At 41.1% G+C, this 15460-nt stretch overlaps 1 protein-coding gene across 1 annotated transcript in view; it reads left to right on the top strand.

The window, feature by feature from the left end:
- Positions 1 to 15460, top strand: part of ARMC2 (armadillo repeat containing 2) — a 108075-nt gene that overhangs the window by 38723 nt on the left and 53892 nt on the right. Inside the window, exons 7-9 of the mRNA XM_043592066.1 lie at positions 1081 to 1157; positions 6102 to 6200; positions 10324 to 10499. Of these exons, the coding sequence (XP_043448001.1) occupies positions 1081 to 1157; positions 6102 to 6200; positions 10324 to 10499 (352 nt within the window). The remainder of the gene's footprint in view (positions 1 to 1080; positions 1158 to 6101; positions 6201 to 10323; positions 10500 to 15460) is intronic.

Here is a 15460-nt window from a genome sequence, read left to right on the forward strand (position 1 = left end):
CGAAGTGTCAAATGTTTTTAAAAAAAGGACATTTTATGGAAAAAAAGTGATATTTGGAGAAGCTAATCTTTAGGGCAGCAGTAAAAGCCAAGGGCCAGGACGTAGCATTGAACATTTCCTAGGAATCTTATTACACAGGCACACATTTGGATGCTTGTCAGTGACCCTGGCCACAAGTATATCCATTCTTTGTGATTTTTTGATAAAAAAAAAAAATGTTGTAAAACTTGCTCTCAGTGTTTTTTACCTTGGAATTTTGTACAGATGTTTAAAATAAGTGCTTTTAAGTATCACTGTAGCTAAAGAAAAGTTGTATCCTTCCCAGATGGTCTCTACATTAACTATAACCTTAAAAAGGCGGGGGGGGGGGGGGGCAATATAATCCTGCTATTGGCCAGCCACTAGTCTTTTATTTGGAACACAAAATATTATCATCTGGGGGCTTCCTGAATTTACCTTCAATTTTTTCACATTTAGACTGTTTCTAAAAATAAAGCATTTTGAGGAACACTAATGAATTTTTAAAATGGAAACAGGATACTCTGTGATGAAGTAGAAGGAACTGTGAATTGGAAATTATGAGACCTGGGCTCCACACCTGACCCTGCTTTTTGACCTTGGGCACATCTGACCAATTTGGGAATAATTTTCTTGTGTGCAGGGAGAGAGAGGAAGGGCCTCTTATAGCTCCTGAATGCTGGTCTTTTGTGATTCCTGCATACCAGAGTTCTTTCTTATTGTAACAGTGACCTCTTGTGGTATATATCCTTATCAGTTTTTTGATTTGCAAAGTAAACTTAGGATGTATGTCTGTATGTCTGTATTTATTTATTTATTTACTTTTTGGTGTTTCTGGTAACTATATTTAATATTTTAAGCAAATCCGACTTGTTTTTCGATCAATAAATCTTAGTTGGAAATCAGATGTTATAATTAAAGGGGTATAGAGTATCAAACCACATCTTATAAACAATTCTCTGTGGTTTCTTGACAAGCTACATATAACCAGCTCTACACTTATAGAAAGAGAAATACTTTGGTTTTTGTGCTGAATGGTGTGCGTATTCCTCTTCCTCCTAGGGAGCAGGGGAAGAGGTGTTCGAGAGCCTCATCATATTCCAGCAGCTCAGACGTGAGCCGACTGGAAGCCAGAGCAGGTGAGGTGCTTGTGTTCTTGAAGGTCTCCAGTGCTCCTTCCTCATCAGCATCTCCATTTGTAGGAAAGACATTTACACTGAACATGTCTGCTGTCGGCTCTCTGTTTGAAAACTCTAGTAACTTCGTCCAACTTGGTCTCACATCAACATTTGTTTTTATACATTTTTTATTATTTTTACAAGTCTTAAAATTCCTACCATTACCCAGTTCTAGTGCCCCAAACATTTATAGATTACAGTATTAGTGATTGTACGAGAAATTATTTTGTAAAAGCACTTGGAAAATTGTAAAACCTGACACTGACATAGTTCTTAAGTTCAAAACCTGAGTTCAAAATCATTGCTCACTTAAAGGAAACTATTAACTGTGTGAATTCAGCCTTTTGGGGCTTTAATCTGTTTGAGAAAAAAATATATGACAATATAAATCACAGACTAGAAATGATGCAAAATGTATTCATGCAATGAAATATGGCGGTTAGAAACATGAATTAGACTACACTTATAATATTGACTGAAATGAGTGCACATAATATTACATGAAAACATTAAGTTGCAGAAACAATGACATTATGCTGTTTATGGATGCAGATCCAGGTGGTGACATGTGAAGTCAAACATGATAAAAATAACCACCTGATTTAAAATGGCAGTGACCCGGGATGCTGGGTGGCTCAGTCAATTAAGCGTCTGACTTCAGCTCAGGTCATGATCTCATGGTTCGTGAGTTTAAGCCCCTGCGTCAGGCTCTGTGCTGACAGCTCAGAGCCTAGAGCTTGCTTCAGATTCTGTGTCTCCTTCTCTCTCCGCCCCTCCCCCACTCACACTCTTTCTCTTTCTGTCTCAAAAATAAATAAACACTAAAAACAAAGAAATTTAGAATGGCAGTGACCGTTGGAGGGAGAGGAAGGAGGGGGAATGGACAGGGGGAGGCACCTATATCTGTAATGTTTATTTCTTTGAAATAAGGGAGAGGCTAAAAATACGATTCATATTTGACCTAACTATTTGTGGGTACACAGGTGTTTGTTATATTCTTCGCACTATTTTTATGCACATGAAATTTTATGAAACCAAACTATCAGGCTAGAAAAGTATTTTATTACTTTCACAACTAACTTCTTATCAATAAAATGACTTTTGTGGCCAATGGGAATTTCTGTAACACTCAGGAAAATCTTAGACTGATTTCCACATCAGAATTGTTGCTAAGGATTTTACACTTACTTGCTAAAAACATCAGCCAATAAACATTGTGTCAAGTTTTTGTATCCAGAACTCAAAGCTGTGGTTAAAACCTATAACCACTGAGACAGCAAAATCGTCAAAAACATGCTGAAATTTCTGCTTGACTTACCCAATTTCCTGTTGAATCATAATTTTTATATTTAGCAAACTGTGAACCTAGAGGAAAGTGCTTTCTAAAATATTAGGTTGTTGCCCAAGACTGAGGCAAAGTTTATTTATTTAGTTTTTGTAAATCTTAAAGAGTAATCACAGGATTCCATGCTTCAGTTGCTAGAATGGAGACTGGTCAAGTATATAAAATGGGATTTCTGCAGAAAGCAGAGTTGGGGGAGGGGCACAAGGGGGGGAAGACGTGGAAAGGCTGGGGCTGGGCACCACTCCTCACACTGATTCTTGGGAGAGGGCTGAACCCTTACGCCACAGTGTCTGGTTCACTTCTCTGAGAGGAGACAAGTCGGAAGGGCCTGCAAGAACCTTTCCTTTCCCAAGGTTAAACAAACTGTTCTGTGATTTCTGGCTCCCCCCTGTAATTCAGTTCTTCCCAGGGTGAGCATGTTATTGATTTTGTTTGTCCTGAGAAGCAGATTGATAATCATGGTTTCTCACAGAGCTGTTTTATTTAACAGCATATTGCATGGGAGGTAAAAATGCTGATTTGGACTTACTGGACTTGGAGTCTGTATTTCTAGTAAACTTAAGTATGTCATAAATATTTGGTGATTAAATTATTTGTCTGAGTTATTATCTTCTGGCTTTTCACTTGCCTTGATATATGTTGACTTTATTCACATTCTTTGGACTTTGTGTCAGATACTTGGGACTATGAGCAGCCTTGTATTCTGCTTGAATATTCAGGTTTACTTTTAGACTCCGTACCTGTAATTTATCAGGTTAGGGTAGGCTCATAAAAGTAATGACCCAAAAGATTGAGATGGTGGTCTAGCATCCATTACCTACGGTTCTGAAATCCCAAAGCTGCAGCTTGGGAATGCTCTGAAAGCTGAAGTATTTTTCAGACTCATTTAGTGGCCGTGCCTGACCTGAACTGATGGTAGGCCAAGATTAGTCTTTCTTTTATTGGTGTGAATATGCACATATCTTGCTGCAGGGTGCTGCCGGAAGACCCTACTGGGGGTGGTGTGTAATATGCGGTGCGTGTACCATTTTGCCTTACTAAGGTTCGAAACTTTTTGAATCCCAAACCACGTCTGCTCCAAAGGCTTTGGATAAGGGACTGTGAGCCCGTACTAACGTGGACCGATTTTGTCCTAAAGACATTGCACCTTTGTGTATTATGGTGAATTTTTCTTTATGGGTTAGACAGATTATGTGAAGCTGTGCTATGCAAACTGTTGACAGCACACCTACACTGTTTAATTATAGCTTCGTTGACAACCCCTTTCTGTCTACTTTTTCTGCTCAAATGCTCTTCAGACCCAGTGTACGTCATCCCCGCTTCGTATCAGGAAGCCTTGATAAGAGGCAAGCCTGGACTCACTGCAGCTGGAATGGCTATTCCCAGGGTGGAGCGGATTGGAGGGGGCCTCCATGCGCTGGGAGGCATGGGTAAATTGCATAGTCTCCCTGCTTCTTCTCCTGGGTGACATCGTCACCGTGCACCTGGGAAGTTTAGACTGTATGGTATATTTCTTTTCTTCTCAAGAGTAATATAAATACAGGAGCACAAAAGAAATTAACCCCTAATCCTAACTTGGAAATGACCCTTGTTACCTCATTTTACAGAGCAAAGTGATGCGACTTGCCCACAGTCTACCAGCTAGTAGGTGGGAGAGCTAGGATTCAAACCCAGACAGTGAATCTAGAACCTGTGCTCTTAACAGGCCTCCCTGGTCAGCTGGTTGTTTGTTTTGTTTTGTTTTTTGTTTTGTTGCCCAGTTAAAACAATCTAAAAGTAAATAGGCCATACACCTTTTCATTGCTCTCTCTCTCTCTCTCCTTCCTCTCTATGAAACCCTCGTTGTACTTATCATTTCTTTTCTTTCTTTGTGTGTTTATTTATTTTTGAGAGAGACAGAGCACAGGCAGGCAAGGGGCCTGGGAAGGAGGGAAGGAGACGCAGAATCTGAAGCAGGCTTCAGGCTCTAAGCTGTCAACACAGAGCCGGGTGCGGGGCTTGAACTCATGAACTGAGAGATCATGACCTGAGCTGAAGTTTGACACTTAACCAGATGAACCACCCCATCTCTATCATTTCTAAGTCTTCATGTGATATATGTAGGATCTAGGCACCCACTGTGGACACTTGACTGATCGGTACCGGGTCCACTCTGAGCAGGCACAGACTCTAAACCAGTATAGACTGGGCACCGTGTGAAGGCCTTATGGGGCAGACATCAGAGAAGGGAGGCTAAGCACTGCTCCTGAGGGTTCGCACAGCAGTGCCTCCTCCAACTACACTGTCTTGCTTTAGATAGTGAGCTATAGCCTGTGTGAAATGTAATCATGATTTGCAGTTTCTAATATGATTCACATTTCCCTCCTACCTTTCAGTTTACCGTTTTTGCTGTAGGGGTGGAATAGCATAGAGAGAGGTCAAGTGCAAGGGCTATGGAACTATATGACCGTGGGCAGGTAACTTAATACCCCTGAGCCCCACTTTCTTCATCTGGAAATGGAGGCAATTTGGGCACCTCCTCATAATGTTGTTACAAAAATTAAATAGAGGCACGCTGCATCTTAAAGTACCCAATCAATGGTAGCTATTACTCTTCTACGGCCTTCATTCACGGGCAGCATCTGTTTTTGATAATTCGTTGGTATCATGCAGCTGGATAAACTTCAGACAGCAGTGGCCTGTTGCTTTTTAATTAGGAAAATGAAATTCACATTTGTTGTTGCTAGACGTTAGGCACTGGGCTCTGAGCTTTACCTATATCATGTCTTTTAATTCTCATAGCCCTGAAGGCAAAGATTTTCGTCTTCTGTTTCACCGATGAGGCTCAGAAAGGGTGAAAAACCAGACCCCGGTCACCCAGTACATCTGTGATGAAGCTGTGATCTGAACTGACATCTGTCAATGCCCAAAGCACAGGCTTTTCCCACCACGCCGCACAAAATCTCAACAGCGCCACAATGATGTGGACATTTTATTTTCTATAGGAAAGAAAGTTTCTGCAGGCCTTCTTCCTTTGAGAAAAATTTTCATCAAACATTTTCAAAATCCTTATTCTTTACATATCTATAGTTTCCTATTTATTCCATATTACGGAGAGTACAGAGTGGTACATTTAAAATAAAAAATAACTGAAAACTATCTGCCTTCCTGGGCACCTGGCTGGCTCAGTCAGTGTAGCACGTAGCTCTTGATCTCAGTGTCATGAGTTCATGCCCCGTGTTGGGTGTAGAGCTTACTTAAAAACAAACAAACAAACAAACAAACAAAACAAAAACCACCTGTTTGCCTTACAATAATTCCAACATTGACAAAGCTTAAGACATTACACAATGTCCCAGCCAGAGTTTAAAGTTCTAATTTCTTTACATGATCTTGAGTTTGATTTGAGGTGATTTTATTAAGAGACACATAGTTCTAATTAGAATTAGTTGGGCTTAGGGGGCGAGGTATAATTTAATTACAGAGTTGGTTAATTTTAGTGATGAATAGCAGACCTGGGATGGTGCTCTAGGTACAACTCCTTTTTCACAGCTTTCTCCTGATCTGGGTTTCTTTTGCAGTCTCAAAAGCCAACTTGCAAGAAAAGGATACAGAAATAGAAGTAGACGAAGTCTTTTGGAATACAAGGATCGTACCGATTTTGCATGAATTAGAAAAGGGTAAAAAAAAAGTTTGTTTTAAATTGAGAATGTCTGTAGTTATTTATATGTTCCCCATTGCACTGATATTTTTAGTATGCTTTGACTACCATTTCTGTGAACATGTTCAAAAACAAATGGAGTTATCTCTTTATTCACCTAATAATGTATATATGAAGTACATGCAAACCTAATTTTTAGTGACTAAAAATTACACTTTAAATGCTGGGAGAGAGCTTACTTCTAAAATCCCCCATGGAATATAAATGAATTCATCACCTTCTATCCGCCCAAGGAAATGCTGGTTTGAACTCTCCACGGTGACAGTTAATACATGAAAGTGAAAGATTAAAACAGACTTCAGGCCCCTGAAACTTTGACTAACTCTCATAGACTGGCATCTGTGGCAGGTGTGCCGATGGTTTTCTAGATCCAAAGGTGTATTTCCTACTCTTGTAAGGCTCCCACACCTGTTGGGAATGCCACTCAGAGCTGGAAGCAACCTGGAGTGCGCCCAGCCCTCACACTCTGAAGTGTCCCAGCAGTAAAGGCCGGTGATCAGTGGGTCTCTGCAAAAGGTGACCTGTGGAAAGGTTGTCAGGAGCATGACCCCTGCCGTCTCTCCTTCGCGGCTCCTTAGGGATTCCATTTCTGTAGTGAAAATGGGCTCCCTCTGGAGCTGTAGTCACGGCTCCGGGCTAAGCTCAGCAACTGGCACACACACACAGTAGGCCCTCACCAGGCATTGTGGAATGAGTGCTCCATGGAGGAGCAAACCGCAGGATAGCCTTGGGAAGAGGACCTCAGAGAAGCAGGGTAAGTAAGTCCTCCCCAGCAAGCAACGAAGTCATGTAAAAGACCTACTTCCCAAAAGGTTCGAATGGCCTCACGGCTCCTTGGCTCCCTGTTGTACTTGGCTGTGTTTGTGGTTCATGCGGGAGCCCTGGGCAGGGTTTCTGGCTCCGGTGTTGCTACTAACTAAGCCTGTGGCTGTGGGGGAACCACCTAATCTCTGCACGGCAGTGTTCTCATGCCAGGTGATGGTGGCTTAGACTGGACCATCATCTCTGTCCACTGCAGCTCAAAACCACTGAGTGATGACTTTCCTCCCTCTGCAGCTACTAATTTTCACCCTCAGATTAGCGAGCCAGCTTAACTTTGGGCCCTTTATTTTAGGAGATGTGTGCAAAAACTAGTGACAAGAGCAATCAGTCTGGGCAAAGGTTAACAAAGGAGAACATGCTAGGGAGAGCACAGTAGGAAGAGTGGTCTGGGGCACGAAGGCCTGTCTCAGAGGAAGTCTTCAGTCTGAAAGATTTTACGAGAGTTCTGAGAACACCAACAGAGAAAATTGAACTGGAGTTTGGGATTTGAAATGTGGGTGAATCTGCCTTCTCGGAGGATTGTTGGCCCTGAAGTATGGCATCTCTCCCTCTCCCAGATGCAACTTTAAGAACAGTACATGGGGGAAGGACTGGGTTACTTGAGCTTTTGAGCATCTTTCTTTCTTCTTTCCCCTTCCATCCTTCCTTCCTTCCTCCCTTCCTCCCTCCCTCCCTCCCTCCCTCCCTCCCTCCCTCCCTCTCCTCCTTGCCCTCTCCCCCTCCCTCCCTCCCCCTCTCTCTCTTTCTTTTTCCCTCCCCTTTCCTCCTCTCCCCTCCTCTTCCCTTCCTTTAATTCTTATTTTCCTTTTTATTTTTCCATAATTTCAGAGTTATAGAAAAGTTTCAAGAATAGTACAAAGAAATCCTGTATGCCCTTACCTCAGATTTCCCAAATATAAATGTTTTACCACATTTACTTCATTATTCTCTTTCTCTCTTCCCCCCTCTTGCTCTCTTTTTCTCAGTATCCCCCCCCCCACCACACACACATAGGCATTGTTTTTTTTCCTTTTTTGAACCATTTGAGAACAAATTGCCAACGCGATGCCCCATATCCCTAGGACTCTGGCACACGTTTTAAGAAACAAGGACATTCTGTTACATATCTGCAAATTATCCTACAACGCTATACAAACCATATTCAGATTTTGCCAGTTACCCTAATAATTTCCTCTATAGAAAAAGCAAATCCCGGATCATAAGTTCATGTTATTTGTCATAGCTCTTTCATGATCTTGACATATTTGCCAATTATGTTATAGACTGCCCCCACAAGCTAGTTTTCTCTGGTATTTTCTCACAGTTAGACCCAGACTAGGCATCTGGGGAAGGTGTGTGGCATGAGTACTGCTGTGTCCTTCCCAGTGCATCATAGCAGAAGGCACATGATGCTGACCCGGTCCATTACTGGGGGTATGAACTTTGATCACTTGGGGAAGGTGGTATCTAGGTTTTTCCACTGTGAAGTTACTGTTTTCTCCTTTGCAATTAATAAGTATCTCATGGGGGAGAAGTTACTTTGAGGCTACATTGCTTTCTGTTACTTATCAAACTTTCACCCACTAGCTTCAGCCCTTTGAGAATCTTGAAAGCTCTTAAGTTCAAGTTGTCTTTTGAGGCTATATGGCATTTATTACAAACCAACTGGTGTAAAGTTAATTTGATCAACAGTTTAAAATTTGACCCGTGAGCCTTTCCTTTTTAACTTATTTTAAGCTAAAACAGCTACTCCTAGTTGAATGCACCATGCTGAAGAGTTTGCAGAGGGAAGTATTAGACAAATGCCTTGAGGTCTACCCTCTACCAGAGAGTGGTCCACGGCCTGGACTTGGGGTTTGTGAAGAAACTGCCAGTAACAGAAGAATCAAACAACAAAACAAAAGCGTTCTTACAATAGAGCTCAGGTTTTCCCCTTTATTTAAAGTTAGTCTAAGTCATTTCCCAAAAATTCATTTATTTAAGTGCATAACTGAAAGGCATTGAAGGTTACTGAGCTATTGAGGTTTAAAATTTTTTCTTAGATGTTATTGTTGAAAAGAGCTAAAAATGGCCTGAGTCATTTCCTTCTTCAGGCACACACTTCCTCTATGTGGGCTTTTAAGAGCACATTATGGTATTTATTTAAGATTGGTTTCCTAATTTTAAATTCTGTGATGGAATCTACCAGATAATATTTTTCAACTGAATATCTTAGACCTTGGATTCTTATATTTCCCCTCATATTCCATTTTGTGTGGTAATTTTCTTCCTTTATGCCTATTGGTATGGATACCACTTTCAAAAATTGTTGCCCTCAGACTTCTACCTATAAAACAAGATGTTCTAGGTTTCTCCTATTTTCCAACTAATGCCTTTTTTTTTTTTTTTTTTTACTCTCCCCTCTCTTGTAATAACCACCTGTAAATAATGGTGGGTGAGGTGACATTTTGAGATTTTGTTCCATTTGAGCCCTCTTTTCTCAGATAATGAGCATTGTTCTCCGAGAAAAACATTGATCATTGTTTTCATCAACAGATATATTAGAAAGCCAGTATATATGAAACTATGTTATAGATTGTCAGTACAGTATTCTCATTGTACCATGCTCTGTTGATGCAAAGATATGTACAGTATTCTCATTGTACCATGCTCTGTTTGATACAAAGATACAAAGACACAATTCCTACTCACTTAGCATGGCATCTGTTTGAGAGCACTGGGCATATAACACAACACTCGTGTGTATGTGAAAAAAAAAAAAAAACAGGCTACAGAGTAATGTTTGTTGAATGTAGAAGGCTGCGACTTTTCTGGAGGAGCCAGAATATAAACAGAGCCTTAAAGGACCAAAATCAGTAGGAATGAAGATGAGGAGAACATTCTAGGCCAGTGGAACTATGCCACAAAGGGTTGGAGGCAGAGACACAGTGCCGTGCTTCACTGAGACTGAACCAACCAAGCACTGTGAGGTGGAAAGCATTTGGAACAAAGCAGACCCAACTGGAATAGGTGCAATTCATTCTTTACCGCACTCTTTGAAAGACTGTGTGTTCTAGATAAGCTGACCGATGCGTAAATAAGTCAACATTATAGGGGGTGGATCAACAAAAAGGAAAAACAAAAGCAGGTCGATGGAAATTACAAGAGAAGGGGAAAAAAACATTCAGGGATTTGAAGATGTTCTGGGAAATAACAACGGGGTTTTACTTACACTGTGTTTGACACACTTGAAAGCTTGACCTTAATTAGTAAGTGCCGCTTTACTCTCTTTGCTCTGACAGAAGAAAACATTGAAACAATTTGTGCTGCTTGCACACAACTTCATCACGCTTTAGCAGAAGGAAACATGCTTGGAAATAAGTTTAAGAGAAGAAGTATTCTCCTGAAGACCCTATATAAACTAGTTGATATTGGTTCAGACTTGCTCAGCCTTAAACTTGCAAAACTTATTCTAGCAGTAAGTTTTTCTTTCCTCTGGTCTAGTAGACTGTAGCACTTAAAAGTTTTATCTAACGCTTTGTTTGTAAATATTACAAAGAAGATTAGAAATGCAGTGTGTTCATTTAGAAGCTTGAAAAGAAATTAAGGTAATAAATTGACATCTCAGAATTTGGGAAGTACTATCTAAGGAACTAAGGCTGAGTACGTGGAAAATGCTCAAATAAACGCTTACATTTGGACTGTGGCTAAGCTTCAAAAAAAGGTGACAATAGGCAAATACATGCAAAACAGCTTGTCAAGTAACTTGAGATCAGTATCGGAGCATGCAGGCTGTGGTTTCTGCCCCATGGTTTCTGCTCGGTGCTTGATTCTGCTACATGATTTAATAAATAACTTAGGATAATGTGGGCCATGGACACAATGGCCAGGTGCTTTATGAACCAGTATGAAACAGAGAAACAGCTGCATGTGGTCATGGGAAGGTGGTAACAGAAGGCTCCCGTGAGGTGTTAGAAGAAAAGGCCAGACACCAAATAAAAGTCTGTAGAAACTCTGTCTCGAACAAAATGATATCATTGTTTGAGGGGAACGCTTTGTTGCCACAGCCATAAACAGTTGGAAACAAAAGATAAGACACAGTTATTATAGAATGTTCTAAAAGAGCCGCTAAAACAAATGAATGAAGCTTTGTTGACCTAGTTTCAGAAAAGTGATAGCTATTATGTTAACACCCATAATTCATATAATTTAAAATCTGAAAGTACACAGGGAAGGTAAGCATTGGCATACTTACTCAGAGTTTAGTAAGAGTGCCCGCTGTTCCTTAGTTTGATGTCTTTGATGAAGCAGAATATTCTGACTACGTACTCTATGTAATTTTTTTTTTAATTTTTTTTTCAACGTTTATTTATTTTTGGGACAGAGAGAGACGGAGCATGAATGGGGGAGGGGCAGAGAGAGAGGGAGACACAGAATCAGAAACAGGCTCCAGGCTCCGAGCCATCAGCCCAGAGCCTGACGCGGGGCTCGAACTCAAGGAGCGTGAGATCGTGACCTGGCTGAAGTCGGACGCTTAACCGACTGCGCCACCCAGGCGCCCCGTACTCTATGTAATTTTTTGAAGAAGCTACATTCTTATTCAGCTGTCATCAAAAACTATTCACCCTCTTGTAAAAAAAAAAAACAAACAAACTGTAATATGTGACTCAGAAAGTAGCATTTCTTTGAAATAGTGATTTCAGCAGTATTTTAATCCCTTCATTGAGGATAACTGGTCAATCAGTTTTAATGAAGCAAAAAGAGCTTATAAGCCACAGAGATAATTCAAGTCAAAAGTTGTAGGTAGACTATATATGTTAGCTAACTGGAATTTAAACATAAGCTTGAAAAAGAAAAGAAAAAGTTGTAGGTAGAGGCAAAAAGATATCTGCCTGCTCACCCTGTTTCCTCTCTGACCCTGGGTTTGGGGTACTCCCTTGGCCCAGGAGAGCCCCTGTGAGCTGGAAGCCTCTACAGTGTAGCTGCCCCAAGATGCCAGCTGCTGAGGGATTGACTGCCTTTGGTTTTTCATCCTGATCCTAGACGTTTTGCTCCAAACCAAGCCAAAAACTAGAGAGAGGAGGAGGAAAATGCCACAAATTAATCAGTGCTTTGCCGAGAAAATATCATTTTGGTTATAAAAGGTGCCATTCAAATTAATTATACACATGACACAATTTATTTTAGGGTAAAGGGCTAAGTGATTGCCAGGCAGCGATCGATCGCGTTCTGAACTAAATTTGATTAGATAAGGCTCTCTCTGTGACATTGACTGCCTTGCTGAATCAGAGTCAAGACTGGCTAGGCTGCACTCCAGAGTGCAGAGATGGGCAGGTTGTTCCTTCTGATTAACTATAGAACCAGGTCAGGAGGGACTTCCAAGGCCATCAATCCCAACTTCCCATCTGCTACCTGAATCTCCCCTAATGTTCCAAGCAAGACACTGTTTTCCATGGGCCTTGGTGTTGGAATTCTATGTAAGTTTTAAAAAGGCCACATCATAAAAAGCTGTCGAAAAAGCAAATAATAGTAATAATAAAGATATATGGAACCAAGATGTTTTTAATATCTTCTCTAGTGTCTGCCAATATTTTACCTACCAGTGTAGTGTTACAATTCAGACATTTAAAATTATTTATAGTTAAAAAAAACTTGGTGAGCATAATGTCAGTTTTTCTGATTTCTTGCCTTGTTTTTCTTTTTGGTTAAGTAAGTTGGGGGGTTTGCCAGACAGCGATTTTAATTTTAACCTTTGTGTCAAAAGATCTTTCTGGGGCGCCTGGGTGGCTCAGTCGGTTAAACGTCTGACTTTGACTCAGGTCACGATCTTGCGGTCCGTGAGTTCGAGCCCCGCGTCGGGCTCAGGGCTGACGGCTCAGAGCCTGGAGCCTGCTTCCGACTCTGTGTCTCCCTCTCTCTCTGCCCCTCCCCTGTTCATGCTCTGTCTCTCTCTGTCTCAAAAATAAATAAACGTTAAAAAAAATTAAAAAAAAAAAGATCTTTCAAAAATTTATCAGTCTACATTAAGAGATTTTTTAGGGGCACCTGGGTGGCTCAGGTTAAGTGAATTGGTTAAGTGTTTGACTTTGGCTCAGGTCATGATCTCATGGTTCATGGGTTTGAGCCCCGCATCAGGCTCCTCACTGATGGTGTGGAGCCTGCTTGGGATTCTCTCTCTCTCTCCCTCTCTCTCTCTCTGCCCCCCCACCCCCAAAATAAATAAATAAACTTTAAAAAAAAAGATATTTTTTAGTACAAATGTACACACAATGAATGCAGCTATATTCAGGAGGGGGGAAAATCTAGTTCTCTGTACAGGAGGGAGAAACAGAAAAAAAAAACAAAAACCAAAAAACACCAATATGTCAACAGTGATTATGCATAGTAAGTAGAATTATAAGTGTTTTTAAACTTCTCTTTAGTTTTCCAAATTTGCTTTATAGAGAAAAGACTGCAGTCTTGAATGTAAGAAATAAACTACCCACTGTAAGAACTTACTTTGTGCCAGGGGCCCTTGACCCTGGGGATACAAGTGAATGAAGTAGCCTCTGCCTTCCTGGCTGGCACTGTGGCAGGAGAGATTCTGCTAAACGCAGAAAATGCCCAACGGGGAGGATGAGTACTGGGGGCCAAGTGCACTGCACAGGAAAGGGGATGGACAGTGTGGGGGAAAGAGCTGTTTCATGTGAGGTTGTCTGCGCTCCTTGCATGCAACTTAAGATTACTTTTTCATGCCCCAGAGTCATAATTTTACAGTGATCAAAAGAGAAGGTATAGGAATGCGCTTTGAAAGTAATTTGACCTTAGAGCAGACTTGGAAATTGTAGACTGACTGTTTGATTGATTTTTTTAATGAAAACCCTGACATGAGTTGTTGTCATTTTTCCTTTGTCACTTTTCACTGAAAATGTAAGACTTGGGTGGGGGGCGGGGGCTGAGGTTAGTTGTATTCATTCATTCATTCATTCATTCATCAAGTTTTATGTTATGTTTTTTGTTTTTTTTGTTTTTTGGGTTTTTTTGGGGGACAGAGAGAGACAGAGCATGAACGGGGGAGGGGCAGAGAGAGAGGGAGACACAGAATCGGAAACAGGCTCCAGGCTCTGAGCCATCAGCCCAGAGCCCGACGTGGGGCTCGAACTCCCGGACCGCGAGATCGTGACCTGGCTGAAGTCGGACGCTTAACCGACTGCGCCACCCAGGAGCCCCATATGTTATGTTATTTTTAAGATTATTTATTTATTTTGAGAGGTGGGAAGGGGCAGGGAGAGAGAGAATCCCAAGTAGTCTCCGCACTGTTAGTGTGGGGCCCCGCGCAGGGCTCGAACTCACCAACCACGAGATCATGACCTGACCGGAAATCAAGAGTCAGACGTTTAACTAAGCCACCGAGGCGCCCCTGTTCAACAAGTTTTATTAAGTACACAACACGTGCTACATATCACAGTGTCATAGGGGACTGTTAACTGATTAAAATATATTCCCCTTGTTATGATGAGCACTGGGTGCTATATATAAGTGATGACTTGGTAATTTCTACACCTGAAACCAATTTTATCAAATTTGTTAACTAGAATTTAATTCAAACCTTAAAATATATTCCCAAATATCAAGGACAATATATATTTCCATTCATTTAGAATTTCTTTCTGTTTTCTTTAATCAGTTTATTTTCTCAGTTTTTAAATAATTTTTTAAACACCTAAGCATCAAATTTTTTTGTTTAATTTCCATTTCCTTTTTCCTCCTGAGAACAGAAGGAATCCCCATGCTGCCATGTGTTAACAGTTTGTGAGGCTTCCACAAGGGAGCTTCTCAGACTTGCATGTGCACTGGATCCCTGGGCAGCTTGTTAAAATGCAGATTCTGATTCAGCAGCCGCTGGGTGGGGACTATGAGTCTGCACTTCTAATACTCACCCAGATTCCTCAGGTGCCAGATGGAAATGACAACACCTGAAGTGCAAGGTGGCTCTGAGGTAACATGTGGAGGGGCCCAGTGCAGGGAGGCGCATGGAGGCCACTCTCTGGATAAATGCTTCCATCCCTCTGCCCCTCCGGCACAGGGCTGGCCATGTTCGTCCTTGTGCTGGCCATGTTCGTCCAGTGAACAGCACTGTGCTTGATACACGGTAGGAGCCCATTAGTATTTGCGGATCAAGCACACAAGGAATCTTTAAAAACGTGTCTGACAAATCCCATTATCTTTTTTTTAACGAACTGATGTTGAAGATGATTTTAGGGATACTTTTTAATGATAAAATAATGACCCATATGCCATCTTTTTCACACAGATATTTATTTAGATGACCTCATTCCTACTAACATCTTTTACATTCTTGCCATGAGGGCACATAATATTTCCATTTTGCAGTAGGTTATAAATGTCTTTTTTTAACATTGTGTTCACAGTTACACTTTTTATGACTGCTCAATATGA

This window comes from Prionailurus bengalensis, chromosome B2, assembly GCF_016509475.1.
Source record: "Prionailurus bengalensis isolate Pbe53 chromosome B2, Fcat_Pben_1.1_paternal_pri, whole genome shotgun sequence".
Lineage (NCBI taxonomy): Eukaryota > Metazoa > Chordata > Mammalia > Carnivora > Felidae > Prionailurus > Prionailurus bengalensis.